At 48.5% G+C, this 17277-nt stretch overlaps 8 protein-coding genes across 8 annotated transcripts; 3 read left to right on the forward strand and 5 right to left on the reverse strand.

Annotated features, from left to right (window-relative positions):
- Positions 1-384: 384 nt before the first annotated feature.
- On the forward strand, positions 385-2520 carry FMAN_12128 (uncharacterized protein; the record flags this gene model as incomplete). The annotated part of the gene is made up of 6 exons (XM_041834630.1): positions 385-438; positions 492-568; positions 635-793; positions 852-1189; positions 1243-2162; positions 2215-2520. 6 exons carry the CDS (start codon positions 385-387, stop codon positions 2518-2520), a joined length of 1854 nt encoding a protein of 617 aa, XP_041684874.1.
- Positions 2521-3067: 547 nt separating this feature from the next.
- Positions 3068-4153, reverse strand: FMAN_12129 (uncharacterized protein; the record flags this gene model as incomplete). Its single annotated transcript, XM_041834632.1, has 5 exons — positions 3068-3235; positions 3293-3477; positions 3545-3771; positions 3830-3919; positions 3975-4153. 5 exons carry the CDS (start codon positions 4151-4153, stop codon positions 3068-3070), a joined length of 849 nt encoding a protein of 282 aa, XP_041684875.1.
- Positions 4154-4996: 843 nt separating this feature from the next.
- FMAN_12130 (uncharacterized protein) lies at positions 4997-6462 on the reverse strand (the record flags this gene model as incomplete). Its single annotated transcript, XM_041834633.1, has 7 exons — positions 4997-5068; positions 5127-5198; positions 5250-5300; positions 5349-5648; positions 5699-5794; positions 5849-6183; positions 6237-6462. 7 exons carry the CDS (start codon positions 6460-6462, stop codon positions 4997-4999), a joined length of 1152 nt encoding a protein of 383 aa, XP_041684876.1.
- Positions 6463-6924: 462 nt separating this feature from the next.
- On the forward strand, positions 6925-9380 carry FMAN_12131 (uncharacterized protein; the record flags this gene model as incomplete). Its single annotated transcript, XM_041834634.1, has 7 exons — positions 6925-6939; positions 6995-7199; positions 7252-8014; positions 8069-8141; positions 8197-8414; positions 8477-8633; positions 8691-9380. The coding sequence occupies 7 exons, from the start codon at positions 6925-6927 to the stop codon at positions 9378-9380; spliced, it is 2121 nt and encodes a 706-aa protein (XP_041684877.1).
- Positions 9381-9515: 135 nt separating this feature from the next.
- Positions 9516-11068, reverse strand: FMAN_12132 (uncharacterized protein; the record flags this gene model as incomplete). Its single annotated transcript, XM_041834635.1, has 2 exons — positions 9516-10277; positions 10328-11068. 2 exons carry the CDS (start codon positions 11066-11068, stop codon positions 9516-9518), a joined length of 1503 nt encoding a protein of 500 aa, XP_041684878.1.
- Positions 11069-11523: 455 nt separating this feature from the next.
- FMAN_12133 (uncharacterized protein) lies at positions 11524-12767 on the reverse strand (the record flags this gene model as incomplete). The annotated part of the gene is made up of 3 exons (XM_041834636.1): positions 11524-11727; positions 11794-11931; positions 11988-12767. The coding sequence occupies 3 exons, from the start codon at positions 12765-12767 to the stop codon at positions 11524-11526; spliced, it is 1122 nt and encodes a 373-aa protein (XP_041684879.1).
- A 1972-nt stretch (positions 12768-14739) lies between these two features.
- Positions 14740-15666, forward strand: FMAN_12134 (uncharacterized protein; the record flags this gene model as incomplete). Its single annotated transcript, XM_041834637.1, has 1 exon — positions 14740-15666. One exon carries the CDS (start codon positions 14740-14742, stop codon positions 15664-15666), a length of 927 nt encoding a protein of 308 aa, XP_041684880.1.
- An 847-nt stretch (positions 15667-16513) lies between these two features.
- On the reverse strand, positions 16514-16840 carry FMAN_12135 (uncharacterized protein; the record flags this gene model as incomplete). The annotated part of the gene is made up of 1 exon (XM_041834638.1): positions 16514-16840. The coding sequence occupies one exon, from the start codon at positions 16838-16840 to the stop codon at positions 16514-16516; it is 327 nt and encodes a 108-aa protein (XP_041684881.1).
- Between the last annotated feature and the right edge of the window lie 437 nt (positions 16841-17277).

Here is a 17277-nt window from a genome sequence, read left to right on the forward strand (position 1 = left end):
CTTCGTTATCTTCCTTCTCATCCCGCAATTCGGACCGCATTCTACCTGCTCCAGAGCAATGTCAGCAGCACCATCGTCCAGCGTCGAGCCGCAAGCTCATGCCCCTGTGAGCAGTAGTGGTATACGCCGTATTCGGCAAGCATGCACCAGCTGTCGGTATGGGCCCTGTCCTCTCCAACATCAGCACCTTCTGTGGATCTCTCGGTCCGTCATGTTACACCACTCACCCACTCACCTCTGCGAACGCGCCTGAAGCATGATCACGATACTGACGTGGAAACAAACCACAGACAGAGAAAAACGAAATGTTCGGGAGATAAGCCGCGATGCAACAATTGCCGACGTGTCAATCGCTCGTGCCAATATGAGGCGTACTCAGCGACGATGGCTTCTGTAACTGCAAACCCGCTTGCAGCTCTGGCTCCTCAGTTTGGTCATGTATAGCCTGCAACAAGTGTCGCGTAACGATGCCATGACTGACTCGACGATAGCCCGACCTTTTGCAGAGATTGAGCACGATTGAAGCTCAGTTGGCCAAGTTGAGTGAGCAGGATGGTCCGGAACAAAGGTACGCGCGGCTACATAACGCGTTTGTCGCCGAAGAATCTGTTCACTAAGGGTGTTAAACTCACAGGTTCGACTTCAATCAGCCGTTTCTGCCGCAACAATGCGACGCGCCTGTTTCTCCGACCCAGCCTCGTTCATCAACATACATAGGTAATGGCTCAGACGGTCAGCGCCGGCTCTCAGACGCAGCGTCTTCATCCCCAGATCAAGCCGAGTCCATCACGCCGTACGTACCTGAAAACATGCTTCCCTACAGCTCATCGCAGTCGCTAACCATCAACCAGGCCCTTTAGCACAATGCCACCAGACGATGTAGTGCAGCATCTCGTCGATACCTACTTCACCCACGTCCACAACCAACCGTACGCTTATTTCCAAGAAGAGCACTACAGACAGCTGTTCAGCTTCATGCTCCTACCAAAGTGCCTCACATTTGCCATCCTGGCGTCTTCGGTGAGATTCTCGGATCACGAATACTTCTCAGGACGCACCCATGACGCGATGGAGGGATACGCGAGACAAGCTTGGTTGTGCGTGTTGAGCGACCATTTGACTGTTGAGAATGAACCCAATTTTCACGTGGCGCAGACTACTAACATCCTGGCTATTATTGACTTTACAGGTGAGTCAGAACGCCATTCCCCAGAAAGTAAATATTGGCTGATACTTGACAAGCTGGTCGAACAAGCTCTGGGTGGTTAAAGATTGGCCTTGCAGTACGGATCTGCCAAGATCTTCAACTCATGAACGAACCAAATCCCATGCTCCCGATTGTTGAACAGGAAGAGCGAAGACGCGTCTTCTGGTCTGTCTACCTTCTCGATAAACTCGTGTCCTGCGGGAGAGCACGTCCACCGGCAATCGCCGACGAGGATTGTCATGTCCAACTGCCCTGCGAAGAGGAAGTGTTCAGAACTGGCACTTGGAAACAAACCCCCACGCTCCACAGACTTCTGAACTGGGATGCTGATCTTGGTGAGATCCGTGGATACTTCACCCTCGCCATTCTCGTCGCTTCAGCTTTAGGGCGATGTGCCAGATATGTCCTTCATCAACGTGAGATAGACGACACGTTACCTTGGGACTCCAGATCAGAATTTGCAGCAATCAACTCGTTCCTCCTGCTGATCGAGCAGCATCTCCAGGTTGAAGAAGTCCCCATCCAAGACATCATATCACAAAACAAGCTTCCCAATGGATCGCCGGACCATCAGGTTGTTGGACACGCCGTATTTGCTCGCATCGTCTTCCATCTATGCCACTGTCTCATCAGCCACCCATTTCTCCTCGCACTGCGTCTACAGAACCTGAAAGTGAAAGCACCGGCGAGTTTCTTGTCCAGAACTTATGAAGCTTGTTGTGACCACGCGTCCAAGATCCCGTCTCTGCTACACCGTGCGCAAGAGGCGGGCTGTCATGTCGATGCTTCATTCTATGCTTACTCGACATGTGTTGCTGGCAGCATCCTCTCCATGTTCATTCACGGGAAGGAAAGCATGGGACAAGTTCCATCTCAGCAGCTTTTGGAATCTGGACAACACTCATTAGAAATTCTAGACAAAATGGGTCATTTCTGGGACCACGCGGCCAAGATGGTGAGTGTCACGGCTGGTCAAATCATTTAGACATAACTGACTCATTTCACAGCACACTCAACTCCTCAACTTCGATACCCATTCCCAGGATTTCGAGAAGATGATTGATCCACATGCCGTTTTCGACATATCGCCTGATCTGGAAACAGTTCTATGGTCCATGGTTGATTACGGCTCCATGTGCGGCAGCTCAAGAACAAGATCCATTAGTCCCGGCGATGGTCAATTTTCTGTCAACATGAACTCACCTTCATTCTTCAACTTTGACGTGAACATGACGCCACGGTCGTTTGAGCTGTCTGGAGTTGAAGGCATAAATGGAGCTCGTCACACCATGAGATCTTACGTCATGAGCTGATACTGTCTTTTGCTTTACTGGATTATTGGACACTTGATGTATTTTAGACACTCCAACATACTTTGGTATACTCTCATGTGTGGGGTACAATTACTTGTGTGTTATCGCAAATCTGGTTCCTGGCTTCTTGTTGAGAAAGCTGGATGGATCTTGTTCAAGAAACGGTGTGAGATGGTGTTTCTGTTTTCATGTTCTAGGAAGGGAACTACATCAGTCAATATGGAAGCTATCGACTCGCACTAGTCTCCATCGATGTATGTATCGTCCTCAACCATAATTGCCTACATATAATTGTGGAGCAACGAGGCTTTTCCATTTCCCGTAGTCATGATGTCTCTACCTCAACAGGATGTGTCGATACATACTGCACAGCACGATTGGTTCCACCTTTTAATGTATCAACTAACTATGATCCTTAAAACTAATTGAGACAACCTTCTCGTCGTTTGCTATTCGAATCTCAGCCTTTTTCACCATCGTCTTATCTGCGTCCAGAAAGGCATGCTTGTGAATACCGGCATCATGTCATTTGTTGCAATAGACGACTTCAGCTGGTCTTTTGTGTCAGGCCCATTTCTCTTTCACTCTTACCTTTGATAACGGATGATAGATCACCAACAGGAATCTGAATCGGAAAGTCGACAATGGCAAGTAAGATAGCGAGGAGGATATACCACCCGGCAAACGATGTCACCAAGAGTAGTGCGCCGGCACCCTGTGGCGAGTTAGGAGATAAAAGCTAGGTAGAGCGATGCTATATCACAGAACCTACCACGCATAACCGTTGAGCCAACAACGTGTTCCCAGTATAGTCATCTGCCCAGGCCCAAAATGCTCCGAGGAGGCATAGCAGAGCTGGGACAAGGGTAACAAAAATCACAACGAAGACGACGTTCGTACGTAATGCGCAGATGAGGTAGATGATTGACAATATTGTCATGGCCAGCAAGAAGAAGCCTTCCCGAACTGTGTCAGCGCAATACAAAGCAGGGTGAAATGGGAGGCAAAGGTCGGAAAGACTTACCTAAGCTTGCATTGAAGCCTCTGGTAGCCATTCCTTCAGCAGGTGACTTTGCATCTACTGGTGCATATGAAGAATATGCGGCGAAGGATGGATGGAGGATCCCACCGAATGAGAGATAGAAAAAGCCGAAGCTTGTAAAGACACAAGAAGGAAAGCTGTTGCCAAGGATCCACTCCATGATCCCGCTGATTACCATGAGGACACCGCCCTCGAAGAAGTAGACAGGGCTTCAAGGGTATTAGTTTACCACCATGAATGTAATCTACGGAGGGAAGATCAACTTACATGGAAGCTGCACCAAAGTGGCTAGCACCGCGCCAACCCATCAAGTCACACGAAAGAGGCATCAAAGCTAGCAAGAATCCCGCGAGTGCTCTATAATATGTCGTCAGCTGTGCTCATCAGGCAGTCATCTACAGGGTGAGCTAACAGAGGCGTCGGGTTTCCAAACGTCTTCCTCAGATCACCCTTGACAGCATTGGGGGGCGCAAGGTAGAGCTTCTCAAAGAGCTCAGGGCTCATCGAGATACTAGCTGCTGATCGGATAGCATGAAGAGCTTCATGGTGGCCTACTTCGGGATCACTGCTGTTACTCGAGGGCTTTGTCATGGCGATGCAGACGTATGCTTGTGGCTATGGTGTTGATAGGAGAAGCACTGGGTTGGGAGAGTATGTATCATAATAGAAAGGGTTTGAAGGCTTTATGCTAGGAACGTGTCATTCTCTTAGCTACCTGACCAACCTGAATACCCGATATTCTCGCATCAAGCCTTGTCTATAGGCTCTGCACTGTATTGGTTGCCATGGCACGGCATTTCGGTCCTGATTCGGTAAATCATAAATCGGATGGGCGAACCTACCACGATGCCGGACAAAGAACTTGATGGAATGTACCGCATTAGCGTCCGGACCGACGCTGCCTGGTTTGCATCATACGCGGGGGACGCGGGGTAGCACGAGTTGTTTCACCAGAACAAGCAAGGATCCCTTGATCTGATACCCGAATCGACGGACCGTGGATTGACGAAGCCTAGGGGTGCGTCGGAATGCCCCAGACTTCAGTCACTTCCCCAGCTTCACAATCTGGGGTATTAATCTTGTGTAATAGAAGTTCTATAGCACATAGCCCTGATTAGGACGAGTGAGGATTGATTTTGATTACACCACGAGCTCGATTGAACTTGACGACCTAGTAAGACTACAGATCTAATTTCTGCCAATAATGGCACTTTGGGCTGGTGATACCTGTAAAATGGAAATTATAGAATGGCTCAAAGAGGCAGATATCCTGGAAAGGTGTAACGGTCTTTTACAATATTGTAAGCTATGGAAGAATATACCGAATCAACGGTGAGACCCAATGCAATACAGGTTGACCAGTGTTCAGATATAATAAGCGCCTTGATAGATATCCATACAAGTGCCTATGATGATCGCGCAGTTATCAAGAAGCTACCAAATTAGAACAGGTTTGATCGTAGAACCGTTTTCCATATCATGGATTGCTTTCTCAAACTCCCCAACCTGTGATAGATTAGCCTTCTGAAAGTATGGCCATGTGCTGATCCACGATTTGACTTACGGGATAAAATTTAATAAGACGCTCTATCGGAAACTGGCCTTTCTGGAACCACCGAATCATGCGAGGGATGTACTGCCTCAAATGTCAGCTGCTGATCGACGCCTTCAATGGTTAGAGACCTACATCCTCAGGAAGCACACCACCTTCCATACTACCCATGAGCTGCTTGCCTGTCTATTGAGTGTGAGCCACGAAATGAGTACCTTGCTGCGAATAACTTACAACCATGAAGGGAACAACCGAGATCTCCAAGCCAGCCGTCATCGGTGCAACACCGAGAAGAACCATCTTGCCCTGGTTGGCGGTGAAGTCAAGACCTTGCTGGATCAAAGGCATCACGCCGGTTGCGTCAACAGTGATTGTACTTCCAGAACCACCTGTTATCCTGCGAACTTCATCACCGAGATTCGCGACTGATGATGTATCTATGCCGTGGGTTGCTCCCAGTCGCTTTGCCATCTCGATTCGCGCGGGGACTCGATCGATGCCGATGATGATTTTACAGCCTCTGAGTTTCGCACCCTGGTCCCATATTAGCTTTCTCATTATGATGAGTCGATGAGTCAAGATACCATAATGGCTGCCAGACCAACACCGCCCAAACCCATAATGGCAACCTTGTCATCCGGTTTTGCAGCTGCCAGTTCGGTAATAGTCCCTGAACCAGTCTATGAAACCAACATTAGCTTTCTTACAAAGACCTCACCGTCGCATAACCTTACTTGTATACCGCATCCCAAAGGTGCAAACAGTTTCAGATCCTCCGGGTGTGTAATCAAGTCGGTGACATTCACAAGAGACGTTTCTTGGACCCGCGTGAGCTTCGCAAAGCTCGACTGCCCAAAGAAAGAACCCCCGACCTTCTGAGAGCCAGGCTTCGAAATCTGGAAAGCCTCCCCAGAGCCGGAGAAGTTGAGGGCAGTGAATTCGTGACAGTAGCCAGGAGCACCGAATTTGCAGTTGTGGCATTGGGTGCAGAACGCAAAGGAGAGGAGAACGGCATCCCCAGGTTTGACCTTTGTGACCTTGGAGCCGACAGCCCGGACGTAACCAGCGCCTAATATGATTAGACATTATGGAAGATATGAGCAGGGTGTGCTTATAACTTACCTTCGTGACCCAAGACGCGTGGGTATAGAGGAACAGGAAATCCCGGAGTTCCATCAGGGTCAGTTCCGCAGCCCAGATCAGTATGGCAGACGCCTGAAGCAACCATTTCAACGATGGCCTCGTTTTCGCTGGGCGCTCGGAGCTGGAGCTGCTCAAGTCTCCAATTTCTCTTGCCATCTTGAGGGGCATGAGCCACGATGGCAGTGGTGGATTGAATGGAGTCCATTGCGCTGAATGGCGTTGCTACTGTGTTGGCAATGAGAATCTCAGGCAGTCTGATGGTAGCAGTGTGATATGATACACAAGTCAAGAACGAAAATTGTGTGCGCCAGACGATAAATTCGTGAGATGCATACAGAAAAAGTTAAGTATATTGCCCGTACAATATCGGCGGACCAGGGCCATGGCGGTCCGCCTTACCGAGCATACCAGAATTCACGAAATCCCACGCGGAGCAACCGTTCCTCCAGGATCTTAGCTGAACTTAGACCTGCACCCCCGCGCTTCCCCGCAAAGACCTTAATTGAGTTCATCAACAGCCGGGGCCCCGCATCGGAGCCCGGACCGCACTTGAGCCAAACATACAGATGTTAAAAGATTAATTCTCAACGGTATTCAACAACATCTTCCAACCTCATGCCAATCCAACAAACTATTCAAAGCATTCGATTAAAAGGTATAACTGAAAATGTCGACTGTTACGGTATTTCCCTCCGTTTCTCCTGCCAAGGAGTTAATTAATTGACGATTTGCTCTAGCTCTCCAAAATACTTCCTGCTACTAATGGTAGCCAGGAACATGTACTCACGGAGCTCCCGTCGCATATACCAACAAAGGCGAAGGAGGCGAATGGCTTCACCAAGTCTAACGGCCATGCAACCGCTGTTCATTCCACGCCCAATGTCGTTGATCACAAAAGTGACGCCGCTGGTGACTTCGGCTGGGGCCATTGGACAGTTCAGGGTACTATCTCATCAAGATGCATATGCCTGACATCTTACTAACATGTTATCAGACGTTCTCATCCCCGCAAATGCCGGTCGAGGTCTGGTCAAGAAATACCACCAGCGAAGGACTCTCTACCAGTACTTTGCTCTATCTCTCTCGGGCCTCTGGGCCTTTTACAATCTTGAGAGTACGTCTTACCGCGCAGCTGCACTGAGCTTCCTATTCCCCGGTGCAGGTTTCACTGCAGTCGCCACTCTTGCGTCGACAGCTGCGTTCCTGGCTACACTGGTCTTAATTCCCGTCACCATCTTCGTCTGGTTCGCCATGGGCGGCATCGCGTTCCCCATCGGTTTATGGGTAGGCTCCAGCATTGGAGCTGGGTACCTTGCCACAGACTCTCTGTTCGAGCCCTCTGCCATCCTATGGGCTATCTTCTGCTACACTGGAATCTTCTGGCTCATGAGTAACGCTCGCTCTCTCAATGCTGCTGGATACTCTAAAGCGCAGGAGCGCAATAAGTACCTTGTCCAAGCTGTCGAGGAGCAACTTGCCAACGCTACACCTGCACCTGCACCAGGTTCCCGTGAGCTCTCCCTCGACACACTCCGTCATGTTCAGCACATGCTCGAGCGAGGACTTAGTCCTCATGATGACTTTAGCTTCCACGATGTCATTGATCAGTTTCAGACCGGCGCTGTTAGATACCAGCTCTACGGTGTTGTCGATGTTCTCAGCTTGTACCAGTGCCATTATGCTCCTGGCTTCCATGGCTACCTCTCCAAGGCTTCTCAGAACTGCATCGAGAAGAGTCTCCAGAAACGAATCATGAGGTCAGTACTTCATCAAATACTAATTTCTGCAACGACATTCTGATGTTCATCTAGCTACTGGAAGTGGGAGTCAATCTTTGGCAGGTTTACCCTCAGCGATTGGGACCCCATCAAGAAGGACAATATTGTAAGTGCTGAGCCGTACAATGTTGAGCTGAGATGGCGTTGCTAACTGGATGTAGATGGTCACTGGATACCTCAGCTCCGCTATCGGTCTATATGAGCAAGCCTCTGGCGATCGCCGTTACCATCAGAAGAATGCCCTTGAGTTTGTTATCGACGATTGCAAACACTACAAGACCAACTTCGAGGGACTCGCTGATGCTCTACACGAGAACATGACCGATAACCCCTACTGCCTTTATCCCTGTGAGCCGAACTGGACTTACTCTCTTTGCAAGTAGGTCACAACCGTAAACCAACAACTGACTCTGAAGATGTATATGCTGATCATTTGTTTAGTCTCACTGGTATGGCTGGCCTAGTCATCTCTGATCGCATCCTGGGTCGCGATTGCGGAGAGAAACTTAGGAACCGCTTTGAACGTTCTCTCGAGGAGGAGTTCACCGAATGTGATGGTCGTATCCTCCCCATTCGCAGTGAATTTACAGGTCTCACAGTAAGCACATCACATCGTCGTCATTACGCTCCAGGCAACCAACTGACTGTGATCTAGCTTCCCGGTCTCTGCGGAACTCTCACCGACTGCATCAACGCCATGCTCCTCACCGCATACCTCCCCCACCTCGCCCATCGCAACTGGGCCATGATCCGAAAGGAATTCATCAAGTACGACAGCAAGGGCGAACTGGTAGTCAGAGACCTCAAGGGTGCCGACAAGATGGATCCCGGTAATTACCGCGCCGGCGAGGGTCCCCTCCGCGCATTCATCGCCGCAACAGCCGCCGAGTTTGGCGACGAGAAAGTCCGCAAGGAGGCCCTCGAACAGCTCGACAACGTCTACTTTCCCGTCGAAGCCACCAAGACAGGATCTCTTCGGAACAAGGGCCTTTCAGCCACTACTCAGGTGATTGCCCTCATGGCGCGTCTCGTTAAGCAACGTGACTTGGCCAATGCTACGCTTCATGGTCCTTCCAAAGAGGCTTTGAGTGGACCTGTCCTTGAGGAAGCGCCTTTCCCAGAGGTCCTAGTTGCCAAGGCATATAGCGAGGATGGAAAGAAGCTTGATTTGGTTGTGTATAACGGAAAGGAAGCAGGAGTCTTCAAGCTTGGGTTTGAGCGGTTGATTCCTGGTCAGCAGTACTCTGTCAGCACTGGAGGATCTGTCACTGCGAATGGAGCTGGCAAGGCGTTCATTGACGCCAAGATCAATGGAAGGACCCAGATCATTCTTCAACCAATCTAATCCTGATCGGTAGCTGCACCCTATCAGCCTTAGCTTCAAGTAGTTTTTAAATGAAATCTTTTTTTCTAGAGCCTATTCTATGTATGTACAACCATCCATACCAACCCCCAGTGGCTAGACAGACCGCGATCGAACTTAGAGTCCAATCTTGAAGCCACCTGGCCAATACTTCTGGAAGATCCGAGAAGGATCATACTTGCGAGAGATCTGAAGCAGCTTCTGCTTATTCTCCTCCCCATAGCCATCATAAACATTCTGAAACCCGGCGGCATCTCCCATGTAAGTGAAAGGATCATACAGACCAGCCTTCTGGGTAGCATTAGCAATTGCCCAAGTCGTGTCCTCAATCCACTTGAACACAGCTTCGTTATGCTCATCGCCACTCCACTCAACAACCTCTGCCCAAGCAATGTATGTGCCCTTCTTCTCAACGTCCAAACCTAAAGCATTGCCTCCGGGGTTGTACTTCTTTGAAGCTTTTGTCCAGAGAGAGCCGATGGGCTGCCAGTCAACCGAGATGAGCACGCGGTCCTCAGCGGGCAGAATCTTGTACAAGTCAGGAAGAGCGTTGAGGAAGCCATCGTTCACCATCTTTATGCCCTTAAGTAGCTCTTCATATGTTTTACCCGTAGTAGTACCGGCGATGAACTGGTTGTTGATCTTGGGTGTGACGAGTTGGCCGGTCTCATCTGAGAACTGAGCTAGAGTCTTTTTCTCGAACGTGTTGGAAATAGCTGGAAGGTCGAAAAATGGCCTGAAGCACTCCGGCTCCGGGTCTGAATCGCTGTCATAGAAGAGAATTGCACCACCGATAGTGGTCTTCTCATCAACTGCAATAACTTGAGGAACAATATGTGCAAGAGGGTCAGTATTGAAGGTCGAGAAATTTGCCACAGCCTGCATTCCTGTCAGTCATCATGAAGTAATTTCATTACAGTGTCGCATACCTTTAAGAACCCAGGTATATCAGTGACACTGTAAATACCAGCGTAAATCTGATCCGATGGGAAAGTGGCCAGTTTGAACTTCGTCACGATGCCAAAATTATTAGATCCGCCCTTCAGTGCCCAGAACAGGTCCGGATGAGACCTTGAGGTGACTGATATGACCTTGCCGCTGGACACCACGAGCTCATACTCGAGTACATTATCCGCAGCCCATCCTCGCTGGTTCCCATGGAAATTGATGCCTCCTGCAAGAAGCAGACCTGGTACTCCGACTGGAGAGAGACGGCCACCTGCGACTGCAAGCTTGCGCTCGCCTAGATAGCGATAAACCTGGCCCCAATCCAACCCAGGTCCAACCCAGACCGACTTTTTGTCTTTGGCCAATTCGAGGGTTGTCAAATTGGACATGACGAAGAGCGGGCCTCCATCGATATTGTTGGCACCTGCGATGGCCATGTGTCCGCCTCCACGTAGACCAAAGGATGTATTACCGGTACCCATCAGCTTGACTGCTTCAGCAACATGTTTTGCGCTGGTGGGACGGAAAACACAAGCTGGGTCTAGGATCTCATTGTTGGACCAGAACTTCTGCGACTCATACTCATAGACTGCGTCCTTGGGGTAAAAGGTCTTGTCGGGAAAGGCATGCTTCAGTGCATCGCAGCCAGACTCTGTCTTCTCTTCCGCGATGGCAGGGCAGGTTGCTAACGACAGCAAGCTGAGGATCGTGCTGGTCAGCATGACGAGCAGCATAGGATGATTGACAGTTGATAACAGGATGAAGGATAAAGCCCATTGAGGTTGACCGCTACAACTGAGATTTTTAATGGGATCGCCACGAGCTGGTTGCCGGATTAATTCGCGGACCTGCATGGCCCAGTATTTTAGCAACTGTGGGTGCATCGGTGTATTTACTCGAGATGGGAGGTGATGATCGCTAGACGACCCAGAAACATGGACGTGGAGTTTGGTGGAAGCCGCTGATTCGATGGCTTACGGGCCTAGTCGGCCTCCATAAATATTCAACCATACCCTGTCAGTGACCGATAGCGCTAACTGTTTATACTTTTAAGAATAGTACTATAGTAAGGTGTAAAAATTATTAGAAATATCAATTAATATATGTCCTTTTAAATTAATATAAATAGCTAATTTACAGACTTATTAAAAATGTAGAGAAAGCAAGCCTGCTATACTTATGAATTATGTCTTGGAGAAATCCTGACCTGAAAACCCTTTGGCTTTACAAACCAATAGTTGAACGTAGACCAGTCGGTCCCCTTTTGTGCTAAATCTCCATCAAGCTCATAGTTGAATTCCCGGACAATCTTAGGAATCAGCTTGGAGATCTCCAACATGGAGATGTGTCTGCCCAAGCATGTTCGAGACCCAAGACCAAACTAGGGGAAACGGAAAAACGGGGATTAGCAACGAATCTTAGTAAATAACAAGAGAAGCATTCTTACTGGTATCCAGTGACGGTTCATGACTGAAAGTTGTTCTTCATCGGTGGTGAGCCATCGTTCTGGCCTGTAAATATCTGCATCAAGGCCGTAAATAGACTGATTGCGATGTTGAACCCAGGTGTTGATTCCGACAATAGACTACCGACATCATATTAGCTTAAAGATCCTGTGATACAAGGCGTCAAGATACATACGCCGTCAGGGAAGAAATTTCCACTGATAGTGGCCCCTCCCTTGGGCACAACGCGCTCCAGGGGCAGGCCTGTAGCAGGATGAAGCCTCAATGACTCCTTGATGACCGCTTGCAAGTACGGCATCTGCTGAGTCTCTTGGAACGTCGGTTTCTCAGACAGTTTGCCCTCGATATAGTAGTGATCGATCTCTTGCTGCAGTGCAGCGAGGCAGGGAGGATGTTTGAGCAGATAATACAGGATGGCAGACAGCGTAATGCCAGTTGTGTCAGAGCCAGCAACCATATTGGCAACGCATCCCATGGTGACATTAGTGGACGTAAAGTTGTCAGGACTCTGCTCATGCTTCTCGAGGAATTTGAGAAGAAAAGGTTCTGCAGAAGTAGTTTTCTTCTCTGCCGGGACCGCCGTAGGGGTTTTCATGCTCTCAGCCACTCGGCTGCGCGTAAAGGAAATGACATATGCGCGACCTGTACCACTCGACCCAGCAAAATAATTCTTCATGGAGAAAAGAAAAGGATGCAGTTTGCTGTATATACCTACAGGTGCAGCATAGGAAAGAAATGCTTCAAGCGCTTCCATGACGCCACCAATGTCCTTACCGCTGTCGAGGAAGCCTAGCCGTTTACCATATGTAATAAGTCCGATAACGTCAAATGCATAGCACTGAAGCCAATGGCCCATATCCAGAGGCAATCCCGTTTGGGAAATCTCTGATAGACGTTGGACGAAGAGGTCTGCACATTCATCGACGTAAGGTTCGTACGAGATGAGAGACGACATGGAATAGTTGTTTTGGAAAAGTCGTCGATGATATGCGTGCCGTTTGGTATCTCGATCTGCGAAAAGGCTCACTTCCCCGGGAGCGACCCAGGCATCATACCATGATGACTTGGGAAAAGCCTTTTCCAGCCCGTATATGGCTTTTATTGCTGCTTGGTCGTTGATACTGTAGCGACGGAACCCGTATCGGACAACCGGTCCTTATAGTGCGTTTCGCGTCAGGGCAACCAACATCATGAAGCTGTCGCTATTTTACTAACCATGTTCTCTGTGCAAAGCAACATTATCCTTTTCAAAGTGACCTTTGTAGAGGCGCCAGAGGTACCATGCATCGGTAAAGCGAGCAAGAAACGGGCCGGGGATAGACCTGAGTGGAGAAAAGAAGTAACCATAGACCAAAGTAGCTATTTTCAGTAGACCAGAGGCTAAAATCAAGCCTAAGATCAAGTATAGCAAAGAAATGTCTGTCATGGCGAAAGCTGTCACTTGGAATTCCCAAAAGTGTCTCAGCACAAGACGGGGCCTTTCCTCAACTACCGAGTGTTGCATAGATTATATAGACAAATCCCAATCATTGCGGAAGCATATTTTTGATAATAATTGATGCATCGGATTTGCCGGGTTTCCCCTCCCCCGGCTTCGGCTCCTCCCATCCCCGTGCAGGCATAGACAGCGGGGACTAAATGATTCGCGGGGAAATGCAAACAATCTTGTTCTAGGTGGGATAGAAAGTTCGGAAGATCCGGCTTGGAAGTCTAATAGCAAATGCGATCTGGGGTTACTTGCCAAGTTCTCGGAATTTCCGAGCAGGACGTTTTTGTTTGAGATAAGTCTCGGCCATAATTGCTTCAGCTCCCGTCATCGTTCTTTATAGCCCGCTCTATGCGATCGGAGTCTTCGATGTCAAGCTTTTTTGTAAGACAAGGCTGCGTGTATTAGATTGTAAGTAATAATAAAATCAGTCTTGAGGGCCAGTCATTGGTTGTGGCATCCAGTGAATTGAGTCTTATTAGCTAGCTACCTGAGCTTAATCTAGGGTATCCACCCGCCCACTGTCATAATGTCCAGACCATTCGCCATTGAGAATATTGGCTACAGGGGATTACAATATATACACCATTATATCAGTTTCAATACCCATTATAATCTTCTTCTATCTGGACATAATTAATTGCAAGCCTGAGGCGCTCAATAATACGTTGGAAGAAGCGAATATGACATTTGAAGTGGTCTCGATGATTACCAAGATGGATAATTCGTTCAATGCAGGTGTATAGAATGGGAATCACGATCTGGAAAAAGGGCAACACGTATAAACAAGCCATAAAATTCAGCTGCATTTAATTTCCAACAAGAGACTTTTGCACTATAAACAGATAGTAATATCTACATATAGGTACTATACTAACCTGATATGCCGGCAGGAAGGCAGTAGGAATTATGTCCCCCGATCGCTCTGCTATCTTAATATTAATCGATATTAAGTGCTGGTAAAATTTTCTCTTGAATATAAATAAGAGGATGTTATTATTTAGGGTATACTGCTGAGGTCTATCCAAGCTGAATAAGATACGATAATCTTTGCATGTATTTAAAAAAAGATGTCATAGCGGGCCGCGCATCGCCATCTCCATACCCCTGGTTTCTTCAGCCGCTCCAGGGCCCTATTTCAATAGCGTGCACGAAAATCTGTTTAGCGGCCAAACTATCGATTTTCATGCAGGGGCTCACCAATCGCAGGGCCGTCATTAAAATGAGACCACCAAGCGAGTCAGCACCCTCACTGGAATGAGTCTAGTCAGCCAGCTGTGACAGACGGCCTCTGCGGAATTTACTGCTCGGGGACGTTATTTATCAACGCTTCCCCCAAGATTTAACATTACCGTTGAAGTTCTGTCATTGTCTCACCCACTCGCTCATTTACGGGTTTCTAGTCTCTCGTTAAAGATTGTTTCAACGCGTCAACGTCATGATGAACTCCAAGACACTCATTAGCGTGCTGGCTTGTCTCAGCGTCGGTGTTTCTGCCGGACCCTGCAAGCCAGTCACTTCTCAAGCTACTCAGGTCACTTCTGCAACGACTGAACTGTCTACGTCAATTGGCGTGACCACCACCATCTCTGCATCGGATATCGCTTCTACAACCGAGCTGAGCTCTCAGACAACTGAAGACTCTACTACTGAAATTGCAACGACAACTACCGCTGCTGATACTACCACGGAGGCCCCCACCACGACCACGGAGGAAGCAACAACAACAACAACTGGTGCAGCGCAATGTCCTACCCCATCTGCTTGTAACAATCTTGGCTTTGACTGGGCGTACTACAGCAACCCTGCTCAAAACACCGACACGACCTACTCCAGCTTCGTGCCCCAATCCTTCAAGCAGGTCAACCCCATTTATGTCGGCACGACTCGTGAAATCGGTGGTCTGTTCCAGTCCAGCAACGCCCAGTCAGGCGCCATCTACGGCTCGACACAAGATCTCGCTCTCGACTATTTCGCCCTTAACCATCACGGTTATCTCTACAGTTGCGATGCTGGTACCTACAAGTTCGATATTCCCTACGCCAACGACGCCGTATACCTGTGGATAGGTGCCAAGGCATACGCTGGTTGGAGCTCTGGTAATGCTGACGCCAAGGCTCTGTATAACCAGCCTGACCATATCGCTGGTAGCGCGCACTTTGAGATTGATCTTCCCGCTGGCGTATACATTCCCATTCGATTCGTCTATGGTCAGGCTCAGTATGGCGGTGGCTTCTCTTTCACGGTCACTGCCCCCAATGGACAGGTTCTTGTCGGTAATGATGTTACTGCCAGTCCATATGTTGTGCGAAACTCTTGCGATGGCATTCTGGCGCCTGTTTACCCGCCTTTTGGTCAGGAGATTTAAAGTTGAGGCATAGAGGAGTATGTGAAGGCATGGTTCATTCTGTTCGTGGCAATGGCTGCCGAAAGTTCAAATCGGCTTCATATAGAGATAATGTTAATTAAAGAACCTGACGCATGCCATCCTGGCAGAGTTTCACGGTGGAGTTTCGCGTGATAATATGTGTTTGTTGGTTTTGGGTTGTAGCTTGGATGGGTTTGTAGAGAGACATGTCGTGCACGTTGAGTTCATATGCCAGTCCTCGCAAAGAGTATCCATAGCTAGCTATAAATGAGAGTGCACCGAGTAATTTATTCATACTGGGATTCTTTAGTAACACACCATACGTACTGTTTGAGTCAGAGCATGTGGGTTGCTCATTGATTTTTGCAAATGTGACCCAAGAAAGCCCCGGATACCCGGATATCCGGTTGCTGATCCATCCGGCAAGGGGTGGCATTTATGAATTCACGGAAGGGGCCATAAGCTTGTGAGATGATATCTTCCTTTACCTTGAAGGGTATGTTGTTTGCGAATGGCCTAGTAGGTAGTGTATACACGATGCACAGAACTAAATCCTCTGCGGGTGCATTGGTCCCTGTGTGCTACGAGTGAATTAAACCGTTCCTCTCGACTCTTCTCTTTCTGGACGGATTGAACAATTATTTGAAGGGAAGAAACGGTGTGCGTTCAAACTCTTCGCATCATGTTCAATTAAATTTGATCACGACGAAATGAACCTTGAAGAGACCCATGATATTATCGTGCTTGAGTCTGAGTTAACAATGAGGCGAATGCGATATTTCTCAGCTATCGACACACCCTCCATTATAATCGGAATTCGATTGAACCAGACTTTATTCTATTCCCCTCATTCCTTGTTGTCAACACAGGTAGACATCACCATCCGCATAAGCCGCCAGTCTGTGTCAATCTCTCTTTCCTCGCAAATCTTCATCGTCTCTTCCTTGTGCGCTGTCCAATCAAATCCAGCCGCAAACACGTACAGCGTGAGCATGTCTTCAAATTCAGTGTAGGTGATCTGGGTGACCTCCAGGTTGTAGGCTCGCATGACGTCGTCGAATCTTGGTTCCTGGGTCGAACTCTCTGACTTGCGGGCGAAATGAAAAGCCATGCGACTTTCGCCTGGTTCTGGGTCTCGAACTGTGATAAGATTTAAGAGGCTGATGAAATCCATTGTGGAGTGTGATGCAGGAATTGCTTTGCTTGTATTGAGTTGAGTTGAGTGTGCTGAAGACGGATTGGATGAGTTGATGATCTGGGCTGGAGTGTACTGAGCGATGGATTATATGCTGCCTTCACACAACGCCATTGAGACTGATGTCTTATTCAATCACACTTTCGCGGCTAATGCATCTCATTCACACGCGGGGACCGTTAGTGACACGAAGGGCATGTTCTTCAGTGATTGCATCGCCCTGTGGTAAGCACTAACCATTCACGTCGACTTGTCGGAGAGATTCAATGATGTGATAGGTGGGTTCACTTCCGTGATTGACTCACCAGCGATGAGATTTGTCAGCGCTCATCCTCATCACAATACATATAATCACTGTACTTACGAGACAGCAGTGAATCTCCAATTATACTTGGCATCGAAGCACTGTTCCACGT

Source organism: Fusarium mangiferae, assembly GCF_900044065.1.
Source record: "Fusarium mangiferae strain MRC7560 genome assembly, contig: FMAN_scaffold009, whole genome shotgun sequence".
NCBI lineage: Eukaryota > Fungi > Ascomycota > Sordariomycetes > Hypocreales > Nectriaceae > Fusarium > Fusarium mangiferae.